Source organism: Podarcis muralis, chromosome 6 (genome assembly GCF_964188315.1).
Source record: "Podarcis muralis chromosome 6, rPodMur119.hap1.1, whole genome shotgun sequence".
Classification (NCBI taxonomy): domain Eukaryota; kingdom Metazoa; phylum Chordata; class Lepidosauria; order Squamata; family Lacertidae; genus Podarcis; species Podarcis muralis.
Window position 1 is genome coordinate 69,122,310 of NC_135660.1, and position 22,224 is coordinate 69,144,533.

General features: G+C 44.5%; 1 protein-coding gene across 4 annotated transcripts in view; it reads left to right on the forward strand.

The window, feature by feature from the left end:
* Positions 1 to 22,224, forward strand: part of ADAMTS14 (ADAM metallopeptidase with thrombospondin type 1 motif 14) — a 73,365-nt gene that overhangs the window by 42,052 nt on the left and 9,089 nt on the right. For all 4 annotated transcript variants that reach the window (XM_077930514.1, XM_028729555.2, XM_028729556.2 and 1 more), the window contains 12 exons: positions 5,374 to 5,479; positions 6,312 to 6,455; positions 7,497 to 7,629; positions 8,518 to 8,631; positions 10,910 to 11,058; positions 11,862 to 12,037; positions 13,914 to 14,047; positions 15,453 to 15,576; positions 16,420 to 16,503; positions 18,689 to 18,852; positions 19,391 to 19,556; positions 21,977 to 22,109. In XM_077930514.1, the coding sequence (XP_077786640.1) occupies positions 5,374 to 5,479; positions 6,312 to 6,455; positions 7,497 to 7,629; positions 8,518 to 8,631; positions 10,910 to 11,058; positions 11,862 to 12,037; positions 13,914 to 14,047; positions 15,453 to 15,576; positions 16,420 to 16,503; positions 18,689 to 18,852; positions 19,391 to 19,556; positions 21,977 to 22,109 (1,627 nt within the window). The remainder of the gene's footprint in view (positions 1 to 5,373; positions 5,480 to 6,311; positions 6,456 to 7,496; positions 7,630 to 8,517; positions 8,632 to 10,909; positions 11,059 to 11,861; positions 12,038 to 13,913; positions 14,048 to 15,452; positions 15,577 to 16,419; positions 16,504 to 18,688; positions 18,853 to 19,390; positions 19,557 to 21,976; positions 22,110 to 22,224) is intronic.

The window sequence follows — 22,224 nt, forward strand, 5'->3', positions numbered from 1 at the left end:
CTTGCAGTTTCTCCTCTACAAATTCAATCTGCCCTGCATTGGCATGATGAGAGGTTGGTGTATTGGGAAGCTCATCTGCCCCCTTCTAACATGTGGCTTTGCCCTAGAGCAGGCATAGGCAAACTTGGCCCTCCAGATGTTTTTGGCCTACAACTCCCATGATCCCTAGCTAGCAGGACCAGTGGTCAGGGATGATGGGAATTGTAGTCCCAAAACATCTGGAGGGCCGAGTTTGTCTACGCCTGCCCTAGAGAGTGGAGGGAAAGGGGGAAGGATTTTGCACACAAAACACATCATTGGGTTTGATAAGAGTTCAGCGTGTGATTTCCAAATTCTAGGTTCCTGTAAGGCAAGGTAAAACTATAGACTGTTTTAACTCCATGCTTTTGTATTTGTGATTGTGCAATCTGAGATTTTCTTTTGTACAAGAAAAGTCATTTGGAATAGCAAAGCGACTGAAACTTGGCCTAAAAATATGTGTTCATATTTGGCTTGTGTTTTTGCTGTAAGCAAAAGAAGTGAGGTATTTGAAAAGAATCTTAAGTATTAGCCTATGTTGCTGCCTTCCCCGCCCCAAGAACAAAGTTTCTGCAACTGTGACAAGTCAACATTTGTTCCTTGTCTGCAATGCGTTTGAGTCCAGTAAACAACACCTAACTTGGACTTCTAACTCTCCTGTCTTCGTAGGAACTTCTTCCACAGAAGTTCTTACTCATTGAAGGGTTTATTTTAGTTCCTCCAAGAAGACTATTAAATTCAGATGGTTCCAATTCAGATGGTTGTTTGAGAAATAGACTTTAAGAAATAGAGCAAATTGCAATTAGTTCACTGTGTCCGTTGCAGTCTTTACCTTCAGGTTCATTAATATTTAGCATGAGCGAACTCCAAAATATTAGAAAGATAAAATTAATGAATCAAAATGAATCGAGTTTGCTCAGATCATAAAAACCATTCCAACAAAATAATTTCCAACAACCAACGGTTGCCTTTCAAGTGTTTTGAGCGGAATTCACGAATGTGAACATTTTAAAAAATAAATTCTACAGTGTTACATCTTCCCCTCCAAATTTATATGAAGGCAGGTCATTGTTTTGTCATCATGAAATATAACTGAATAGTGGTTAGAAAATGATCCTTTAGATGCACTTTGTTTCAAATCCTTATTTGCAGTGGAAATGACCTTGGAGTTCTGTGTCCAGGTTGTTGTGTTGTCAAACCTGTGCAATTGAAACTACTGTTCCATGTCAGAAGTACCCAACTGGCAACCAATACCATCCACATAGAATTATAGGGCTGAAAGGGACCTTAAAAGTCACGAAGTGCAACCCCGTGTTCAGTGCAGGATAGCCAAAGCTGGAGCATACCTCCTTACTCCTCCTATACATCTCCCACACAGAATTTTGGGATATTTTGCAAGTTGCTTTCCTAGGGCTACTTCTGCTTTCATAATAAAATAGTTGCCTGCCAAATTGCAGAGAGGGTAGTGAACCCCTTTTAGTTCTCCCTCTCCAATCAGCTTAAAAGGCAAATAGTAAAGGTAAAGGGACCCCTGACCATTAGGTCCAGTTGTGGCCGACTCTGGGGTTGCGGCACTCATCTCGCTTTACTGGCCAAGGAAGCCGGCATACAGCTTCCGAGTCATGTGGCCAGCATGACTAAGCTGCTTCTGGCGAACCAGAGCAGCACACGGAAACGCTGTTTACCTTCCCGCCAGAGCAGTACCTATTGATCTACTTGCACTTTGAGGTGCTTTCAAACTTCTAGTTTGGCAGGAGCAGGGACTGAGCAACGGGAGCTCACCCCGTCGCGGGGATTTGAACCGCCAACTTTCTGATCGGCAAGCCCTAGGCTCTGTGGTTTAACCCACAGCACCACCCGCGTCCCTTAAAAAGGCAAACAAACCTAGACTAATTGGTCTGTAACCTGACAGGCTTCATTCACTTCTGTCAAAGGGGGGGGAGAGTTAGAGCTATTTGGGGCAATATGGTAGGACATGCTTTTAGGTGAGAAAGCCCAGGGGGTGTACGTGGTTTTCAATAAAACGCTTTCCTAAGCATGACAGCTATTGTTGTGATGGAGAGTGTGAGGGATTCTTAAATGAGAGTGTGACTTATATTTTCCTCTTATATTTTCCTCTCGTTTTATTACCCTAGTACAGTTCCACCCAACCGTTTAGTTTATAAATACATTTCAGCATGGTCACATTTGCACTTATAAAGCCCAGTGCCATATCCATTCATTTTAATTCTTCTGCTTCTGCTGGGTATCTCTGGAATGAACACCATGGGAAGATCTCGCCCAGCGCACTGAGGTCAGGGCAAGTCTCGAGCTCCATGGGGGTGGGGTGGACAGGGTGGACGCAGCAACTCCATAATGTTTCGGCTCAGCACAGGGATATGAGCCAAGAGAGGTAGTCAGCAAAACTGAAACGGTAATTAAAGTGCGCACGCTGGTGGCCCGCCTTCTCAAAAGGGGTCTAACGTTGATCCTGCTAAAACCATTTGCTTTAATGGAAGCTGCTCTGGGCCTTTAAACCCAATAGCTATGCAGTGCATTGTAAACGAAAGATCAAAGTTACAAAGGTGGCCATTCATGACTTTGGCAGGGGTCCCTGACTTTCCAGTTCCATTTGGCAAGCGTGCCTGCTTTAAAATGCTGAGGCCTCTGTTTGTGCAGAAAGTAGTGCTCGGGGTTGTGTGTGGTAGTTTTTTTTTATAAAAAAAAATCATGGGAAAGAGACATTTCTGCCCCCAGAAATAGCTGTTTATGTGAAGTTTCTATGGCAAAAGTAGTTCGATAACAGCCACCCTGTGGAAGCGTTTTGTGTTGGTTTTGTGGTGTTTTTTGTATGCCACAGTGGAAATCATAGGCTCATAGAATATTATAACTGTAGCATTGGAAGGAACCTCAAGAGCCATCTAGTCCAGCCCCCTACAATGCAGGAAACTCTTTGCCCAACTTGAGGATCAACTCCACAACCTTGAGATTTAAGAGTCTCATGCTTGACCAGTGTTGCTAAATGTTATAATTGGATCGTATCAATGCTCTGCATTGCGCCAGTGCTATTCCTTTTGTCTCCGTTCTGCGTTGAATCCATTTATGGGGATAATAGCCCACTTGACATGGGGTTGGGCAGGGAAAAAGGTATAAATTCTCCTCCTGCCTCCAGAAGTAAACAGGACAAGAGTGAATGGCGGTGCTACCTGAAAGCACAATCTGATTGGTCAAGGGGCATTGCCATTAAGCCATGGAAAGAGTGAGGAATGTAAAGTGTCACACACACACAGAGAGATATGTTAAATTCAGTCCTTGGCAATAGAAGCCGAGATGACTTCACTGGAAATGAAGTCTGTACCCTGCTGGCTGCTCTCCAAACGCTTGGCCAGCTGAGGTATGTGGCAAAGTCTTTTTGGTTTCTGCTTCTTCCTTGGTAGTGTTTATTTCACCCTCTTTGTGCTGTAGAACAGCCGGCATTTCTGTTGAGTTTTTCCTGTCTCTTGACTATGTGATCCAGTGCAGAATAAGAGGATAATAGCTTGTCACTGATAATTCGTTTTTTTTAAAAAAAGCACAGATTCTGTGAATGTAGCTGTTGCCTCTTGAGAGAAGCTGTAATGTCACTAAATGAGGGTCAAACCATTTTTCTCAGGGGCCAGCAAATTTCAGGATTGTGGGATCTATTCTTAAACAAAACAAAACACCAGAGCCCCAAAATCTACCTGTCCGAGGCATTTGCAAGATTGTTGTTTGGGATGGAGCCAGTCACATAAAGAGCTGTGGGAAAGAGAATTAAATGCCTGTATTCAACATCTCAAAAGTATCTAAATGGAGAAAAATCTGTATCGAGGACATAATTTTTATAGCTATTTTTTAAAAAATGAACAAATAAACTTAGCAGCACCACTGCATGCCGTGCCATATACAATTAATGCACTGCACAATAAACATCTAAGCCAGAGACAGAGAACCTGTGGCTCTCCATATGCTGCTGGCCTGATCATTGGGCATGTTGACTGGGGCTGTGAGAGGAGTTTGAAGCCCAGCAAAAGCCAGGAGGATAATCGCAGCCTTCCTCACTCTGATCTAACCAGTCACTAGGTGTTAAATGCCAGGAACTGGACCTTATGGCATTTGATGACAGATCTATTGAGAGTTTGACCCTATTTCCCACTAGCCTATTTCAGGGATGGCTGGTGTACAAGCCTAAAGATCCACAGAATCATTGTACGGCTATGAGATGCATATCACTTTACCTCCGACTCTGTTCCTTGCTAATAGTCCCCATTGCAAGCCTGCACAACTTGTGGCTCGTCAAACCAAAGGCAGCTCATGGTCGTACATTTAAAGTGGCCCACCAGAGAGTCAACCAACGTCCCGCTTTTGCTACCTGCCTCAGGCTGCAGAAACAGAGGCATCGTCAAGCACGGGGAAGGCCCCCACAGTGGGCTGCATTTGCCTTGGCATTAGTTTCTGTTAGTTTGTCTGAATGCTTTCCCTGCTGTGTCATTGCCACAATGCCGATCGGGAATGTATGTGGTGGTGGGTTAATGACTGCATGTGTGCGTGCTGAGATTTAAAACCATTTTTGCATTAGTTAATGAATTTTGGAAACAGATTGGTATAGAAATATCAGGAATTGTGGGTCGGAAGGTGGGAATATCTAAATTAATGGTTCTTATTAGTCTAAGTAGCACCGAGTTAAAAACAAAAGAGGAATGTAAACGGGTAAAATTGATGGTAACTGCAGCCAGACAGGCTATAGTGAGTAACTGGAAAAATGCAGAAGAGATAGGGGTGAACCAATGGAGGAAAAAACTGAATAATATTTTAATTTTAGAATATCTAACTGTGAAGATACACAGAATGAAAGGGTTTAAGGTTAGTGAGAAAGAGGAGGATTGGTTTGAGAAGATATTGGATTATTTGTGTGTGTTTGAACAATTTAGGGCAATTTAAATGTTAAAAGTTAAATAAACCTTGTGGATGGAGGAGTGTCAACATATATAAAATTGTACATATGGTCGATTTGAATATGTTATTAATGATTATGTACACCCAATGTATCAGCCGCCTGGGGGGTTTCACTGTTTGTGTTTTGGTTGTTAGTAAAAAAATAAATTTTTAAAACATTTTTTTAAAAAAACAATTTTTTATTTTAGGACCTTCCAAGCATATATGCTTTCATAAGGTCTGAGTGGCGGAACATCCTAAAACGATTCATTTGCATTCCCAGTGAAGCTCACCTCCCTCCAGAAAGAGCTGGGTGTAAAATTTGATGGAAACAGCTCTAGAACTTGATCCCCCCCTTTCCTATATGCCCCCCATCCCTGCCGTGGTTCGTTTTCTCTCCCTTATTCCTCTGCTTTGTTCCAGGATATGCTCCTGTCACAGGCATGTGTCACCCTCTGCGCAGTTGCACCCTCAATCACGAAGATGGCTTCTCGTCGGCATTCGTGGTCGCTCATGAGACTGGACATGTGTAAGTCGTCGGGGCAGGTTTCTCACTGGTATCTCTGCAGTGACTGATGCCTGGATGCCCTTTGTTTCAGCTGCTCTTAAAAGTTTGCTGGCTTAAAGAGAAATTTTAATGCCATGCTCTGGGCAGAAACATCCCCCGCATCTTTTGATGTTGATTCTCCGACGAGTCTTTCGACCTTCCCTTTTTGGGTAAGGTTGTGGAAGTGCTCGTCATCTTGCAGCCTCGTTAGAGGACATTAGATAGCCTGGGCCTGGGCCAGCCAATTGCTGGCAAGGTAAGGGAAATGGTACACTCCTGATCCCCGGAGACCATTCAGTAGCTTCTAATGCCACTAACACTGATGGCTGATGACTCAGCTATGGAACCTGATAGGCCCTTGTGGAACTCATTCCTGTAAGGGTAATCACAGAGAGAACTCATGAGATGTCACCCATCATATGGTCAGAAGGTCTCTTTATGGACTTCTGCAAATTCTGGTCACAAGTCCAGTTCAGCGCATATATTTGGGCTACTGCAAAATGGTGTTGAGTGAGGTGCTCCCATGTTGCTATTTAATTTCTGTGACCTAGAAAGGTGTGGGTCACTTTGATGAGGGACACTGGCTCCCACCAGGTCTATTTCTAGCCATGGGAGCAAGGGGAGGGGGGTGGGTTGGAAGTGGTAAGTCGGAGCAGTTTAAACATAGTTAGGATTGCTTTAACGTCAGTTTTGTACATGTGGCAAATAAACAAATAGGAACTGAAGCAGTGGCACTCAAACTTCTGCTGTTCCATTATTCACTGTTTCATATACCTTAGTGCTTGGGAACACCACTTACAGACTTTTTAAACAGGTTAGGTATGGAACACGACGGCCAAGGTAACCGATGTGCTGATGAAACCAGCATGGGAAGCATTATGGCGCCACTGGTGCAAGCTGCATTCCACCGTTACCACTGGTCGCGATGCAGCAAGCAAGAGCTGAACCGATACATACAGTAGGTCTACGTTGTTGTTGTTGTTGTTGTTGTCATGGGCTCTTAAGCTATTCTGAAATTTTGTTTTTGTCTTCTATGGAGAGAATGAATGGGTGAGGAGGGATGCACACTGAATGAATAGATATTAATAATTGAATTAAGACGGTGAAATCCAATCTAGAATGCCCAGCTGTTTAGGAGAACAAGGACCTGTGGGGTATCTGAAGAAAAAGCCACTCCCGACATCGGGGTGTGTGTGTTGCGGGCTCACGCCCACTAACATCCGCGCGGGGCTGGCTGCAGCCCCCTGCGATCAGGGGAATCCTCAGGCTGTGTCATACCCTGGGCCAGCCAATCAGCTGGCTGCAGGGGCGGAGCTGGGGTCATTTAAGGACCGTGCAGCCCGAGAACGCCCCTTTTCCTCTTCATTTCAGCTGTGGTTCCCCACCCACCCACCCTCTAGGTTTCCCTCTGACTTTGCTATGGACCTCGGTTGGTCTCCCCAAGGGGCCTGGTAGGAGTTTTTCCACTTGGCTAATTGGCATTGTTTTTAAACCCATTTGGTTTTTTCGCCTACCTCGTAGCAAAACGTCACAACTCCTTGGTTTTGGTGGTTAGGCATTGGTAGGGGTATTTTTATGCTGATGAGTCGGGGGGGGGAGCGCCATCACCTCCCCAAAATATTTAGGGGTAGTCCAATAAAGGATTCCGGGGGTGTTGCCTCGTCCGAAACCTATGGAGACTAGGGCCTAAAGCGTGCTCCTGAGCGGTGATCCCTCAGGGAGCACCTAGGGATGTGCATCTCAGGGGCTCCCCCTGTTGGTGTTAACCCCTTCTGGTTTTATCCCAGATAGTCTGATAGGACCAATGCCTAAAGCCAATACTGCTCTTACCTGTAACCAGTAAAGTTGTGGCCATTTGTTGCCCATTAACCTTAAATTCTGGTGTCCGGTGTCTTTATTTTATTCCAACTGGTGGGGGGCGGGAATCGCCACGCAAATGCTAAAGTGGCAAGGAACCTAATAACTTTGACCATGCTTTCTTTATTGTCTTGTGTTGCAGTTCTTACGACTGCCTCTTGGACGACCCTTTTGAGCACAACTGGCCTAAGTTGCCAGAGCTGCCAGGAATCAATTACTCCATGGATGAGCAATGCCGCTTCGACTTCGGTGTGGGATACAAAACATGCACAGCTGTGAGTATAGGAACCATGTTGGTTGGGGGTCTGCTGCTACTTTCCCCATCCTGCTCTTGTGTAAATGAAAGGGATGTCCCACATACCCGCTTTTGGGCTGCCGTGTGGCCCCTGGAAAGTTGGCCTTGGGTGAATAAAGGGTTAGGCCACCCCTGTGATAAATACATCATAGTTCATGGTTTACCATGTTTTGCCCCAGCTTCACTTCTCCCCTAAGAAGAGAAGAAGCAACACTCTGCAGCCTCTGGCTTAGTAGCATTAGCCTCCAAACAAACCATGATTGGTAAGCCAAGAATAAAACCTTGGATTCTCATTGAAAGTTGTTTGGATATAAAGCTAAGCCAGAGATTGTCATTTGTTGCTCCTTCTGCTAGGAAGGAGTGAAGCTGGAGCAGTCTCTGCACTCACGGTAATGGTGTCAGCACAGCTGTTGCTGTTGAAAACTGTCCTGAAATCTAGCAGGGTGGCATAAAAATATTTGAAACAAAATAAAATAAAGGGGGGTGTCTTAGACCCATGTAGACTTGTATTCCTTCAAAAACAGAGCAAATGCAGCCTTTTTAACATGGTTTTGAAAGTACTTTGACATACATAAATTAGCAGGTGAAGCTTTTCCTTGTGTAAAAGAATAATGTGATGAGGGGGGAAAAACTTCACTTACCTTAAGTTCTGTATTTTCAGTAGGGGCAGTGCAAAAAGTGGCATGCTAACCTCAACGTTTCCTCATTTAAATAGATGGTTCTCTGGGTGTTATAATACAATAATACACGATCTTCACTAGAACATAAGCTGAAGTATTGGTGGGAACAAGCTACTTGCACTTCCTGTTGGATTAAATGTGCAAAGTGAGTCCTTTCTTTGTCTGCATTGTATTTTCCTTCTTCACAGTTCAGAACCTTTGACCCGTGCAAACAACTGTGGTGCAGCCATCCTGACAACCCCTATTTCTGTAAGACAAAGAAAGGACCTCCCTTAGATGGAACTGAGTGTGCATCAGGCAAGGTACCCATGCTGTTGAATCTGATATTGGGCGGTTTCATCCTTGGCAGAAGGCTGGCGTGTTCCACCCCTGCCTAAACCCTTTTGCACAATGCATGCGGGCACCCAGACCATGCCTTGTGATAGGAATATGTAGGGACTGTGTGTATCTCTTTGGGCAGCTTTACGCAGGCACCTTTTATTCATCTAGAACATTAAAATGCTTTGTGTATGTCCACACCTTTCCCCAAAATTGGCAGTGGTTGAAAACAACAACCAGGCCTAAGATGTCGGTAACATTCTGCACCTTGGAGAATAGCTTCCTAAGATTAGTATAAAAGTACCATATACTTGAAGGGATGTGAGTGGTGCTGTGGTCTAAACCACTGAGCCTAGGGCTTGGCGATCGGAAGGTCGGCGGTACAAATCCCCGCGACGGGGTGAGCGCCCATTGTTTGGTCCCAGCTCCTGCCAAGCTAGCAGTTTGAAAGCAGGTCAAAGTGCAAGTAGATAAATAGGTACCACTCTGGCGGGAAGGTAAATGGCATTTCCGTGCGCTGCTCTGGTTTCGCCAGAAGCGGCTTAGTCATGCTGGCCACATGATCCGGAAGCTGTACGCCAGCTCCCTCGGTCAGTAAAGCGAGATGAGTGCCGCAACCCCAGAGTTGTTCGTGACTGGACTTAACTGTCAGGGGTCCTTTACCTTTACCTTTTTACCATGGACTTACAGAAAAAGGTGAATGGAGGCATTGATCAGGAATCTTTCACCTCTCCATCCTCCACCGTGAAAACCATTATGTTTGTACCTACATGCTGCTCATTTATTCCCCCGTTAACTTAGCAGAAAAGTACTTCACTTCTGTTATGCTGACGTGGTTGTTTCCATGCAGACTGTGTTGCCGCTCTTTCCACCTGAGAAAAAGACAGCCCAGAACACAGCAGCAAGACTTGCGTCAGGAGCTAGCTCCTGGAAGCAGCAGCAACTGTTGTTGCTAGTTTATTTACAGGCTAAATTCTTGGTGCTGCCAAAGCCCTATTATGACCAGCTTAGAAATAATCTAGAGCAGGGGTAGCCAATGTTGCGCACTCCAGATGTTGCTGGACTGCAGTTCCCATAATCCCAGACCATTGGGCATACTGGCTGTGGCTGATGAGAGTTGCAGTCTTACAGTGTCTGGAGGGCACCATGTTGGTTACTGCTGTCTCAGGGAATACCCCACCCTCTGCAACACAGAGACTAGTTGAGATCTCTAAAAGAGATGATGCTCTTGAGTCCCACCAACATTGGGCATGAAGTTAAATGCCACCAGAAAGCAATCTATTAACAGTGATGGCTCTTGGATCATGAAACTCCCTCCCCAGGTGAGCCCACCCAGACACGTCCCATGGCAGTCATTTGACACCTAGTGCGAAGAAGCATTTGTTCTGCCTGCCCATATGTTTCTAAATCTGGTTCTGTTATCTTCCAGTGCTGTCAACTGCTGGCTTTAAAACGAGACTGTTAAAAATCAAGCTATTTTACAAGTTTCATGATTCTTGCTTTAATTCTGTTGTAAGCTGCTTTGAGCATCTTTTGGTGGAAAAGCAAACTCCTAAATTTAAATAAAGAATAAATGCATACGTCTAAGGGTACTGGTACTAGGTCCAGCGCCGACTGTTGCTTAGGTCTGCATTGCTCCACTTGGTAACTTGTGTTTGCAAAGGCTGTGCTGGCCTTACTCTGTTGGTCTCTACAGTAGAGTACGATGGTTAGCTGTGCATCCTTAAATACTCAGAGCCGCACATCAGGAAATCCTCACTACCAGCAGCTCCCTGGTGTATGCCCACTGCATTTTTAGCAACAAGCATTGGGTGTTTGCGCTTTGTGTTCAAGTGCAGTCATGGAAAACAGGAGGTTCGTTCCATCCCTTCCCATTCCGGTCTTTTGAGCTGTTCCAGTGTAAATACTGCAAAGTTCTGATGTGGAAAAATCAAGGGCAAGGACAGGACCGCCGACCTCAGTGTGGTTTCAAGTTTGCAATCTGTGCCAGGGGATTAGCTTGGTGCTGCAGAGGTGACAGGCTTTTTTTCGTGAATACACTGTGCCACCCAGGCCCCCTGAGACCTTTCTTTATTACTTTAAGGTTTCGTGACTTCACAAGCCGTCACTGTCCGCCTGACCAATGAGAGTGGGAGAAACAGATTCCGAACCCTATTGTAAAGCCGGGTGCTTCCGTGGCTGTAGAACTGATCTCCTCACTAACACTGGACAGTAATGAAGAGGCAGGTGTTCAGGTAACCCCTGTTTCTTCTCCTGTTCCAGTGGTGTTTCAAGGGTCACTGCATCTGGAAGACTTCAGAACAACCGTACAGCCAGGATGGCAGCTGGAGTTCCTGGTCCAAATTTGGTTCCTGCTCCAGGACTTGTGGGGGTGGGGTACGCTCCCGCAGCAGGAACTGCAACAACCCACCGTAAGTTTGGCCCTTCCGCTAGGAGCGTCGTTTGGGGAAATTGCATCTGGCAGGGGACAGAAGGGGCCAGTAGGAACAGTAGAACAAGTCATAAATGAATTGCAATAAAACAAAGCAGAAATTCATCTAGTAACAACTGAAACATGTGATCTGTATCCTTGAGCGATATTTCAGTTGCTGGGTTTACCATTTTATGCCACAGATATGAGCTATCTCATATGCATGGTTCTATATTTAAAACTAAATGCATTGGTTAGTTGGACTGAGATTCTGGCAGTTTTCAGAGACTGCACTCTGTTTTACCAATCATCATCATCATCATCATCATCATCATCTATTATTTATACCCTGCCCATCTGGCTGGGTTTCCCCAGCTACTTTGGGCGGCTCCCAACAGAATATTAAAAATAGAATCAGACATTAAAAACTTCCCTAAACAGGACTGCCTTCCAATGTCTTCTAAAAGTCAGATAGTTGTTTATTTCCTTGACATCTGATGGCAGGGCGTTCCACAGGGTGGATGCCACCACCGAGAAGGCCCTCTGCCTGGTTCCCTGCAACCTCACTTCTCGTAGCAAGGGAACTGCCAGAAGGCCCTCAGCTCAGGACCCCAGTGTCTGGGCTGAATGATGTGGGTGGAGACGCTCCCTTGGGTTTGCCCAAGCTTCTGATGCAAAAATTTTGGTTCAAAGAAAAGAAAGCGCTAAGATTAGAAAGCATGGAAGTGAATGCAATTTCTCTTTAAGTTTTTTTGGGTGATAAGAATGCAGGGCTCCCTAAACAGCAGCTTGCTTGTTTTCCAGCCCAGCCTACGGAGGGCGCCATTGCCCAGGTGCCACGTACGAGTACCAAGTCTGCAATACAGAAGAGTGTCGTGGTCCCTATGAGGATTTCCGTGCCCAGCAATGCTCCAAGAGGAACTCTTATTACACCCACCAGAACTCCAAGCACACTTGGCTTCCCTATGAACACCATGATGGTAAGGCATTGAGACACTGCTTATCCACCCTGAATTAAGAGCTTACTGAACTGGCCTGACTTCATATGCTAGGAGAGAGATCGACTCACTCTTATCATCACTGTTGTTTCCACACTAGCTGGACATTTTAGATGTGATTCATGCGCAGGCGCCTCCGCCTTATGTGCTCCCTATCCTCCCAAGTGGCTGAGAGGAGCAGTTTGAAAGCTTCTGCTTTTAGCTGGCTACAGTTTACCATATCATTTGAACCTGGAACTGTGGTTATTGCAAACTATGGTTAGCTTCAGCAAGCCAGCTTCAGGAACCACAGTTTGATGTTGCCTCCCCCCCCCCCCCAATTTTCATAGTCAAGTTTTTATTAAACTTAAGAATCTTAACATATATAATCCAGATTTAAAATTTGTTATACATTTCTCTTTAAACTTTGGCTTCCTGCCTTTCCCTCCATGCTGCTCTTAATCCCATCCCATTTACATACTGCATTCTAATAAACATTTCACCTAAGACATTTTCTTCTATTTCATATATTATCAAACTTCTACCGATTCTCATATTTCAAATCCTGTTTGCGATTTCACCTGACTATAATATTCTTTCAGTTGTTCCAAAAAGGGCTTCCATTCTTCTGTGAATAGTCTGTCATTTTGGTTCGTTATTTTTGCTGTTAGTTTTACCAGCTCCACAGTTTGATGTTGGCTTTTGAAGTTAACCATAGTTGGGGTTGTTGACAGCCATCGGGCAACACAGCGCATTTCATGGTTAAGGGGAAATCAATGCAAAAGCTTTTGGATTCTTCCTCTTGGCCAAGAGGCAATGGGCAGCATGTGGACCCAAGGCTTGTTCTTGCTTGTGCATGCTATGGTAAACAATGATTTAGCATTGTCCCTTCTCCTGCTAACCTAGCAGTTTGAAAGCACGTCAAAGTGCAAGTAGATAAATAGGTACCGCTCCAGCGCGAAGGTAAATGGCGTTTCCGTGTGCTGCTCTGGTTCACCAGAAGCGGCCAGCTCCCTCGGCCAATAAAGCGAGATGAGCACCGCAACCCAGAGTCATCTGCGACTGGACCTAATGGTCAGGGGTCCCTTTACCTTTTTACTCTCTAAGCCAGAGTCAAGATCCTCCTATAAGTGCATCAAGAAAAGTCTTAAGTGGGGGCATTTTTAAAAATCTGTTTCAAAATAGAGGATATGAAATGCACCCCAAACCTGCTAAGCTCTTTCACAGGCTAAAATATGGTACACATGTGTTCTGTGACCTCCTGATTTGGATGTCCTACAGAAAAACATTTGGGATAGGAATGTTTAACCAGTACAGAGCAAGAAAGTTTGCATATGGTACTACAGAATGTTGAGCTTCAAGAGGCACTTGAATCCCATTTGGATGGGTGGAAAAAAAGCTTTCCAGGAGCAGAAGGCAAGGTGATCTTCAACTCAAGATTAGTTAATGTGGTGCTATCCAGATGGTGTTGAACTCCAGCTCACACCACCCCCCTCCAGCAGTTTTTTTTGGGGGGGAGGGGGGCTCACCATTGACAGTGACGGCAGCAGATTTTATCTCCCTCCTCCCTGAAGCGAAGGGTGTTGTGTGTGTTTTGCCACTGTTGCAAGTGACGACGGCAGCAACTGCGTGTGTAGCCTGGATGCCATTTTGCATTCTCCACAAGGTCTGGACCCAGCCTCATTCTGGTATGGGGAAATGGTGGAGAATATCCAGAGAAAAATTCTGCAAATCCTCCATTTTCTAGGAGGGTGAGAAAAATAAAAAATAAATCTCTTCTGAGAACATTGGATCAGCCCTACAAAATACTGTTGTTTCACTTTTGTCTGAAATCCACACACATAGTACCTAATGCCTCTGTGTGTTTGTTTTACTGCAGATGCCCAGAAGTGTGAGCTGATTTGCCAGTCTGAGGAAACTGGAGATGTGGTATTCATGAATCAAGTTGTTCACGATGGTACAAGGTGCAGCTATAGAGACCCATACAGTGTCTGTGTGAGGGGAGAGTGTGTGGTACGTAATTGAACTTGCTGGTTCATCTGTTTTCCTATACGTTTTGTGTCAAAAGGAAGAGCAGAGGACAGCTATTTTTTGTTGGTTGAACTTTCACAGATTTTGGTAGATTTTTCTGGAATGGGATTGAACAGGGCTTTGCCAGATGTCCTGTAGTTTTCATATTTGTTTCCAAAGTAGCACATTTAGTGCACCAAAGGTCCCACCTTACAGCAATTTCAGCATCCTTTCAATTCTCCAGCTTCTAGGTGCCATTTTCCTTCTCCTTTGCCCATGTAATCCTGAGATTCTTTTACCAACGCAGCTTCGAATCTCGTCACTTGAGTTGACGCACGTGATTTTGGAGTGTCCGTAATGGCATTGACAAACCACATGGGCAGTCATAACCCATAGGATAGTTTTATAACCAGAAGCATACACAAATGAGACTGGGGACTTTGTGAGGTTGAGAAAAATGGAAAAGGGGGAAACAAGGAAAGCATCAAAACAAGGCAAATGTGTTTGTGACAAGTGCAGAAAACTCGCCAAAAGTGATAGGGTGTTGTTGTTTTTTGATGCTCACAAAATAGGAAACATGAGTAATTTCAGCTCAGTCTTAGTTTAAAATTCCTTTCATGTTGCCATTTTGGTTTGAAGAGATATTAACAAGTCTTTGTTGTTTGGGTCTTTAGCCAAATTTCCTCACTGTTATTTAGGTTGCATGGAAGGGAATATCCCCACCCTGGGTGTGTATTTGAATTTTGCACACACCCTTTTACAATGCATTCATTTAGAGAGTAGTCCAGTGGATGTGTAGGGAGTTTGCTTCTAAGTACATGGGCATAGGATCTCATCCATCCTTCTTTATTCCTACAGCTTTGCAAAGCAGGACTATGTCTTGCCATTTTGCAGACGGGGAAACAATCCACGAGAGATTGTACTTGCTTGAGGCCACCCAGCAAGTTCGTAACTGAGCAAGTGGCTTGAACTTTGCTCCCACAAACCCAGAACTCCTCACCAGACAACCGCACTGGCTTTTTGTGTGTTGCTGCTATTCGTTCGCACCACACACAGGGCTGTAATTGTGGTGATTGCAATAAATCCTCTGGCTTACTATTTCAGTATTTATAGCGCGCTGTTCAGTCGCCGAAGCTGAGCTTGCTAGATATAGAATAAAACACTGGACAATGCTGATTGCTTCCAGGATAATAGGAAGATTTTGGTTGAGTGTGGTGTTGCAAGATCCAAAGCAATTTGAAGACCATTACACCCACACACCCGCACCAAACATTTTCTAAAAAACACTTGGGATCATAACTTTGTTTTAATGATACTGGTGATACATAGACTCTATCTATCTAATCTGAAGCAAAACTCTATCTGTGTATATATTTTCTCTGTGTTTGTGTTTTTCTTCTTATGGCAGCACGTTGGGTGCGACAAAGAAATCGGCTCCTTCAAGCAGGACGACAAGTGTGGTGTTTGTGGGGGTGACAATTCCCACTGCCGGACGGTGAAGGGGACTTTGGTCAAATCCCCAAAGCAGGCAGGTGAGAGTACGAAGATAAACTTCTCTCAAAGGTGGGGTGGGGGGTGGGGAGCAAGGACCTAGAGTGCTTCCAAGACAGAGTGTCTTTTAAAACTTTCCTTACAAGCTATATAGGCTGCCAGAATTAGCAGCAGCCCTTTCCCCACCTCTATTATTGGAGGGGAAAACTATTTATATTGCAGTTAATGTGAGCTGTATCTAGTGTGATAAACACTGGTGATGGAGTATATCTGTATGACGACATGCAGAGTGCGCACCAATGAACACGATCAGCAGGGAATTTCTGGATGTTGCCTTCCCAGTAGCCATAGTCTCTGAGTGACTGAGGATATGAACTCATCCGAGGGATTCCATCCATTTGTATATATTGACCAGGCAATGCGCAGAACATCCTGTTTGTTCTCTAATTTTGTGTATATTCTCCAATGTCATTTGAAAGCTACATGGGTTGAAATTTCCTGTTTATGCTCTCCATCTGGTCATATTCTGGTGTGTTTGTGTGTTTCTTATACACAAGTACAAATTTCCTTATTCAAAAAAATGATATAATTGGCTTCCTGTACTCAAGATCCGCAGAACTGGATTGGATTACTCAGTCCATGGGGGACATCTCCATTCACTTTCAATGTGGTTTTGTGCCGGAGGTGTCCCTATGGTGTCAAACACATACTTAAATAAACATAGCTGTAGCAAAAGTCAAAAGAGAAAAATACTTGTGTGTGTTTTTCAAAGCCTGTTATTTCCTGCAGCTTCAGAGAGTCTAAAAGCGAATGTTTCGTGGAACTTATCTCTGACTGTAGCTCTACCCAATTTAAGAATGATTTCTTTTCTTCACGATTTTCAGTGGGTGCTTTGAAAATGTTTGAGATTCCAGCCGGCGCCAGGCATGTGCAGATTGAAGAGATGGAGCCAGCAACCCATACAATTGGTAAGAACCAAAAATGGGTTTAGGTAGACAGGGTCGATTTTGCCTGACACTCTTTATACAAAGGTCTTTTTAACAGTTTAGTTCTCAAGAAGAGCTTGTTTAGTCGAGTCAGCATTAAAGCACTTTAAAGCCTTGCTCATCTGAATGGGAGGAAACAAACTAAAGATGTTTAACTCTCTCAATGAAATAAGTGGGATTTTAAATTTTGGCTGGATCTCACCATCCCACCCCCCTCCCATCCCCAGCAAGCTAACTTAGGCCACACATTGCTAACACCACATGTCAGAAGCACATTAGTATTTATAAAGTTGTTTTTCCTCTTTCTCGTCCTGTGCCAACTTCATTAATCATTGTGTGTGTGTGTGTGTGTGTGTGTGTGTGTGTGTGTGTGTGTATTGTAAATAAGCATCACAGGCTTGGCTTGTGTGTTTGTATATGTTGTGTACTCTGGGAAAAGGACTACATGGGAGTATCTCCTAACAAACAATTCTTCACCGAACTCAAAATATTGAGGTGCAAAACTTTACAAAGTAAGCCTATTCCAGATCAATTGACATAATACCTACCGTAAGATATAAGGGTTTTGAAGGGCTGTTTCACAAATTACTGCATGTGATAAGCGCTTAATCTGGAGTAAACGGCAGGCTAGTCCATACCCTGGTCTGAAACTAAACTAAAACAGATTCCCCCATATTTATCCTCGTTTCTCTTGTCCTTCACCTTTCTTCCCTGTTTCCCTCTGTTCTTTCAGCATCATCATTACACAACTGTTAAGCCCCTTATTAGCCCATCTGAACATGACAGCTTTTGTAACAGGTTGCAGCATCACAGTAGACATTTTAAATTGAATTCCACCAATGTGCTTAGTAACGTGATATCAAACCATTATTATTATTATTATTATTATTATTATTATTATTATTATTATTATTATTCAAGGAAGCGTGGGTGGCAGGAATTGATCAATTGGTAGATAATGTGAAGCAGTGGTTTCCCTCCCTCTTGTGCGTCTGTCTGCATCTCACGTCCTGCTGTCTGTAAAATCTGTGAGACTTCTGGTGGAATTGGCTATGATCCTTTATTGCTGCTCACACAATGCTCCTCTATGCGCTGTACAAACTTGGAGAGGTCCAGACTGGAAGCCAAATCTCTCGTGCTCATAGGGGGAGAGGAAGGGGAAGAGAGAGTGTATCCCGCCCCGCTCTATCTGTTTACAAGCTCTGTTAATTCAGAGGACGACTTGGAATGCCAGGCATGATTTAAGTGTGCCAGCTGATTACAAACCAGCCGAGCAAAATGAAAATGAACAATAAAGAAGACGGAGGGGAGATAGATTGGGGTTTTATTTTTTACCTTTGCCCAAGAAGAGAGGCAAATGTATTGCAGAAGGTCTAGCTTTAAAGAGTACTGTTTTTATATTGCAACAAAATGTCCGTCATGCTGATGGATGAGGAAGTGTGCAGAAGGAGAGCCTTTATATTGCAAGAGGTCTTGGCTTGTGTGTGGGTGTTTTGCATGTCTGTATGTATGCATATGTGTGCAGCAGCAGGTTTTGCTATCATTGCGTCAGTATCCCAAGCACAGCACTCCTCCTCCCTCCATAGGAGCAAATGGGAGAGTCGTAGAATCATAGAACTGTAGAGCTGGAAGGGACACCACTGGAATGGGAACAAAGCTTGCTTCATGATTACCCCAGTTGCCTCCCTTTCTCTGCACCCTGGGGCTTGTTTCTTGGTGCAGGACAGAATCGTGGAAGACTTTTCAGCCCCTAGGCACTCAGCGTGATTTAGCTAATAGATCCAATTTTAAAAGTTATCTTAAACCATCTCAAAAAATGCCATCCGTGCCAAATTATTTTATTGATTAGTGAATTGTATAGCCTGCTTTTCTCCAAATGGTTCCATAACATAATTAAAACACAATATAGTAAAAACATAAACATAAATCAAGTATGCACACTACAGGGGAACTTCATCCCCTTGGGAAGGGGCGAAGTGTCATGCTTCTTGCCCTGGAACAGAAAGAGAACCTACCCAACTGACACTGACACAAAAAACCCATACATAAGCTAAAAAGAAAAGAAAAAAAGGCTTGAACACTCTTGATTGCCTAATGCCCAAATTCTGCTGCATGTAAAAGGACGTTGATGAGCAGAGATGACCCTGAGCACTACTTTCCCCCGCAGCTGTTAAGAACCAAGCCTCTGGCAACATCATCCTTAATCCCAAGGGCAAAGATGCCAAGAGCAGCACTTTCCTGGAGATGGGCTTGGAATGGGAGTACGCCATTGAGAACGGCAAGGAAAGCTTGAAAACCAGCGGGCCCCTGCATGAAGCCATCAGCGTCCTGGTGAGTCCTGGAGAGAGGTAGATGCATGTGTATGCTCAGCAACACATGTGCAGTCTCCCCCCGCTTTTCTTCTTGCCCTTTAAGCCTTTTGCTCAACTGCACCAGGCAAAACTATTTCAAAGCATAAACTTAATTCAAGAGCACTTCACACAACCAGTGTTGTTTGCAGAATCCATGCAAAAAATAGGAAAGTTGGCACTTTCCTCTTTGGCACATGAGAATGAGAGAGAGAGAGAGGCTAAGTTCAGGTTGGTCTTTCCCCCTCTGCTTTCCATTCACTGGGCCACGCCTGTGCCTTTTAAAAATTCCTGCTGGAGTTTCAGAGGGAAAAAATAGCCCTATTATATTTCCCCTTATGAAATTTAGCATCTTATAAAAGACTTTAGTTTGCCTTTAGCCCTTGGGAGCCTGGATCTGGTAGACCCAGCAGAAAACTGAAGAACTGTGCGCACAACTATACATTTGTGAAGACTTGTGTAACAAGTGGAGAGGGCATTTCGTCTCTCATTGCTCTTTCTTCCCTTTCCCTGCATCCTAGGTCATCCCGCAAGAAGACGAATCCAAGAGTAGCTTGATGTACAAGTACATAATCCACGAAGATCTCCTTCCTGTCATCGGAAACAACAATGTCCTCCTGGAAGAAATGGACACCTATGAGTGGGCCCTTAAAAGCTGGTCTCAGTGTTCCAAAGCTTGTGGAGGAGGTATTTTCCCTGCCCTGCATGACTTGGTTTAAGTGTCTTGGATGCACTTCCAGTGTATGGAATGTTCCTTGCTTGCAGAGGTCTGGTTCATGTAGGAATGTCTATCCCAGGACTGCATGCATGAACCGACTCTTGAAAAGCAGTGTTTTTGAGGTGTTCACTCTATGGTACTTCATCCATCACTTTTGGTTTTCTAGTCAGTCTCTCAAGTAACGAACCTGCATGTGTGAAACTAGCTGTTAGCTGCTGTGTTTGGAAACCTTGAGAAAAATAAGAGTGCCTTCTTTGTTGCAAGCTTTCGACAGGTTTTATTTAGGTGTTTATTTCAATTGCTTAGTGTTAAACATGAATTCTTTAAAAATGAATGTCTACGCAAGTGGAAATTCTGGTTCCAGTCTAGGAATGGCATGTTGAGTGTCACTTCAGGCAAAGCCCAAATCAGTCCGCTTTAAAAGGAGTAATATTTTTTGCATGCTGTTACTGGCGCTGCAGGGTAAATCAGGACATCCCCTGGTGCACATTTAAGTGCTCCCACTTCCTAAATCTTGGCATCAGTCATATACTGGGATTGCGCCCTATAGTTTCTTGATGTTACCAATATGAGAAAAGGAAAACCCCTGGCAATATTAATATTCTTGCGTTTGTGAGGCAAGTAAGCTGCTTTTAAGAGAGTGTGAATTCAAACTTTAGATGGGGGTCACAGTTCTTCTCAGTGCCCCTTTTGAAAGGAAGTGAAATAATAAATATTGAGCAGATCAACACAAGCTTCTGTCCAGAGCATTTAAATACACAAAGCAGGTTTTGAAAAGCCAGGTCAGAATTTGCTGATTCAAGCCTGCTAACATTGGAGTGGCATAAGCTGCATTTCCAGGGATATGTCCTGGGAACAGCTGACAACGTCCAATCTACACACCCCAAGTTGTTTTGGTGACTAGGGTTTGATATCTGTGTTGTTCTTTACTGGGAAGGTGAGTAGCACATCAAAGCAGCTTCCTCGGCCGTCCCCTATCTATGTTTGTCTCAGCAGATATTACATCGGAAATATTGCCCCACCCACACCAGTCCCCCATGTGTGGAGCTGTTGGATTCTGACCTTGTTCAGTTGTGCTTGAGTCCAGGGTGAGGGATCAGCTCCGCTCCTTATAAGGAGGGGTTGCACTAAGAAAACTGGCTAGGCCAGAAATGCCCTGTGCAAGGCAAGAGTTGCAGCCTTCATCTGTCCAAATGAATGGAAATACTTGAGAGAAGGTACTCCCATCTGTAGACACTTGTATCATAGACTGGGGTGTTTTACAAGTAATCACTGTGCTGCCTTGGGGTTGCCAAGCAATCACAGTAGGCTGTCTTTTGTGGGCCGCCCTACGAAGTGAAAGCCAAGCCTGAAAGACCGAAGCTGCCGATTACACCAAAACCCAGCGTCTGTTTTGTACTGCGTTTGCGATGCAGAATGCTTCCTGCACCTTTGCTTCCCCAGAGCAGTAAGGAGCTAATGGTGGCAGCAGCTGTGTAGTATCCATTCATTCATTCATGTGATGCAAAGATGTGAATGGGAAGCAGAAGTCACACACACAAATACTGTAGTATATTGAAGTCCGTTTTTCAACGGGCACGTTTTCTGTATGGCTGTGCTATCTGTGTAATATGGCTGTTCAGTGAAGTGCCCTACTATGCAAATGAGCATGGTGTGAAAGCGGAAACAAAAATGGGGAGGGGAAGGGGGAGGATTTCAGCTGCCTCAATGAGCCTGTGTTAGCCAGAGACAGAGGCGGGAAAAGAGAGAAGTGATTTTATCAGGTGGCATTCATCCAAAAGTAGTTTCTTATGCCGCATGGAAGTTGCCTATCTGTCTCTGCTGAGCATTGTGACACCAGGATTCCAAATAGCTCACTTGCACTATTTTTTAACGTATTTGTTGTATCGTGACACTTTTTCAGTGTCTTTACATAGGGCTCCCAGGCTATCTCCATATATTGTCTGGACCTATTTTCCACTTAGTTGACAAGAGTACAGTCATACCTCGGGTTACAGATGCTTCAGGTTGCATTTTTTCGGGTTTCAGACCGCTGAAACCTGGAAGTACCGGAATGGGTTACTTCCGGGTTTCGGCAGTCGCGCATGCGCGGAAGTGGTAAATCGCGCTTTGTGCATGCGCAGAAGCGCCGAATCGCAACCTGTGCATGTGCAGACACACAGACGTGGGTTGCGAACGCTGTGGGTTGCAAACGTGCATCCCGCACAGATCACATTTGCAACCCGAGCGTCCACTGTAGAGTAAGTACATCAGGTGCCTTCAGACCATTTCCTGGACCCCCCAAAAGCATTAGTGCCTGTCAGGAGGATGCCCACACATCTGTGTGCCTTGAGCAACCTAGACTTGCTGGTTCCTTCATAGCTGTAGTTTTGCTTCTGCTGTTTTGCAGGAATACAGTATACCAAGTATGGTTGCCGGAGGAAGAGCGATAATCGGATGGTGCACCGGAACTTCTGTGATAACGGGAAGAAACCAAAACCCATCCGTAGGAGATGCAACATGCAGGAGTGCACGCAGCCTTTGTGAGTCATTTTTTCATTGTCTTAAAGGTCCAGGGGCCAATTCACACAACCATTTTTGAGGTGCAGAACTCACCTCAATATTACCACGGTATCGTGGTCTTGTGAAATAGCCGTA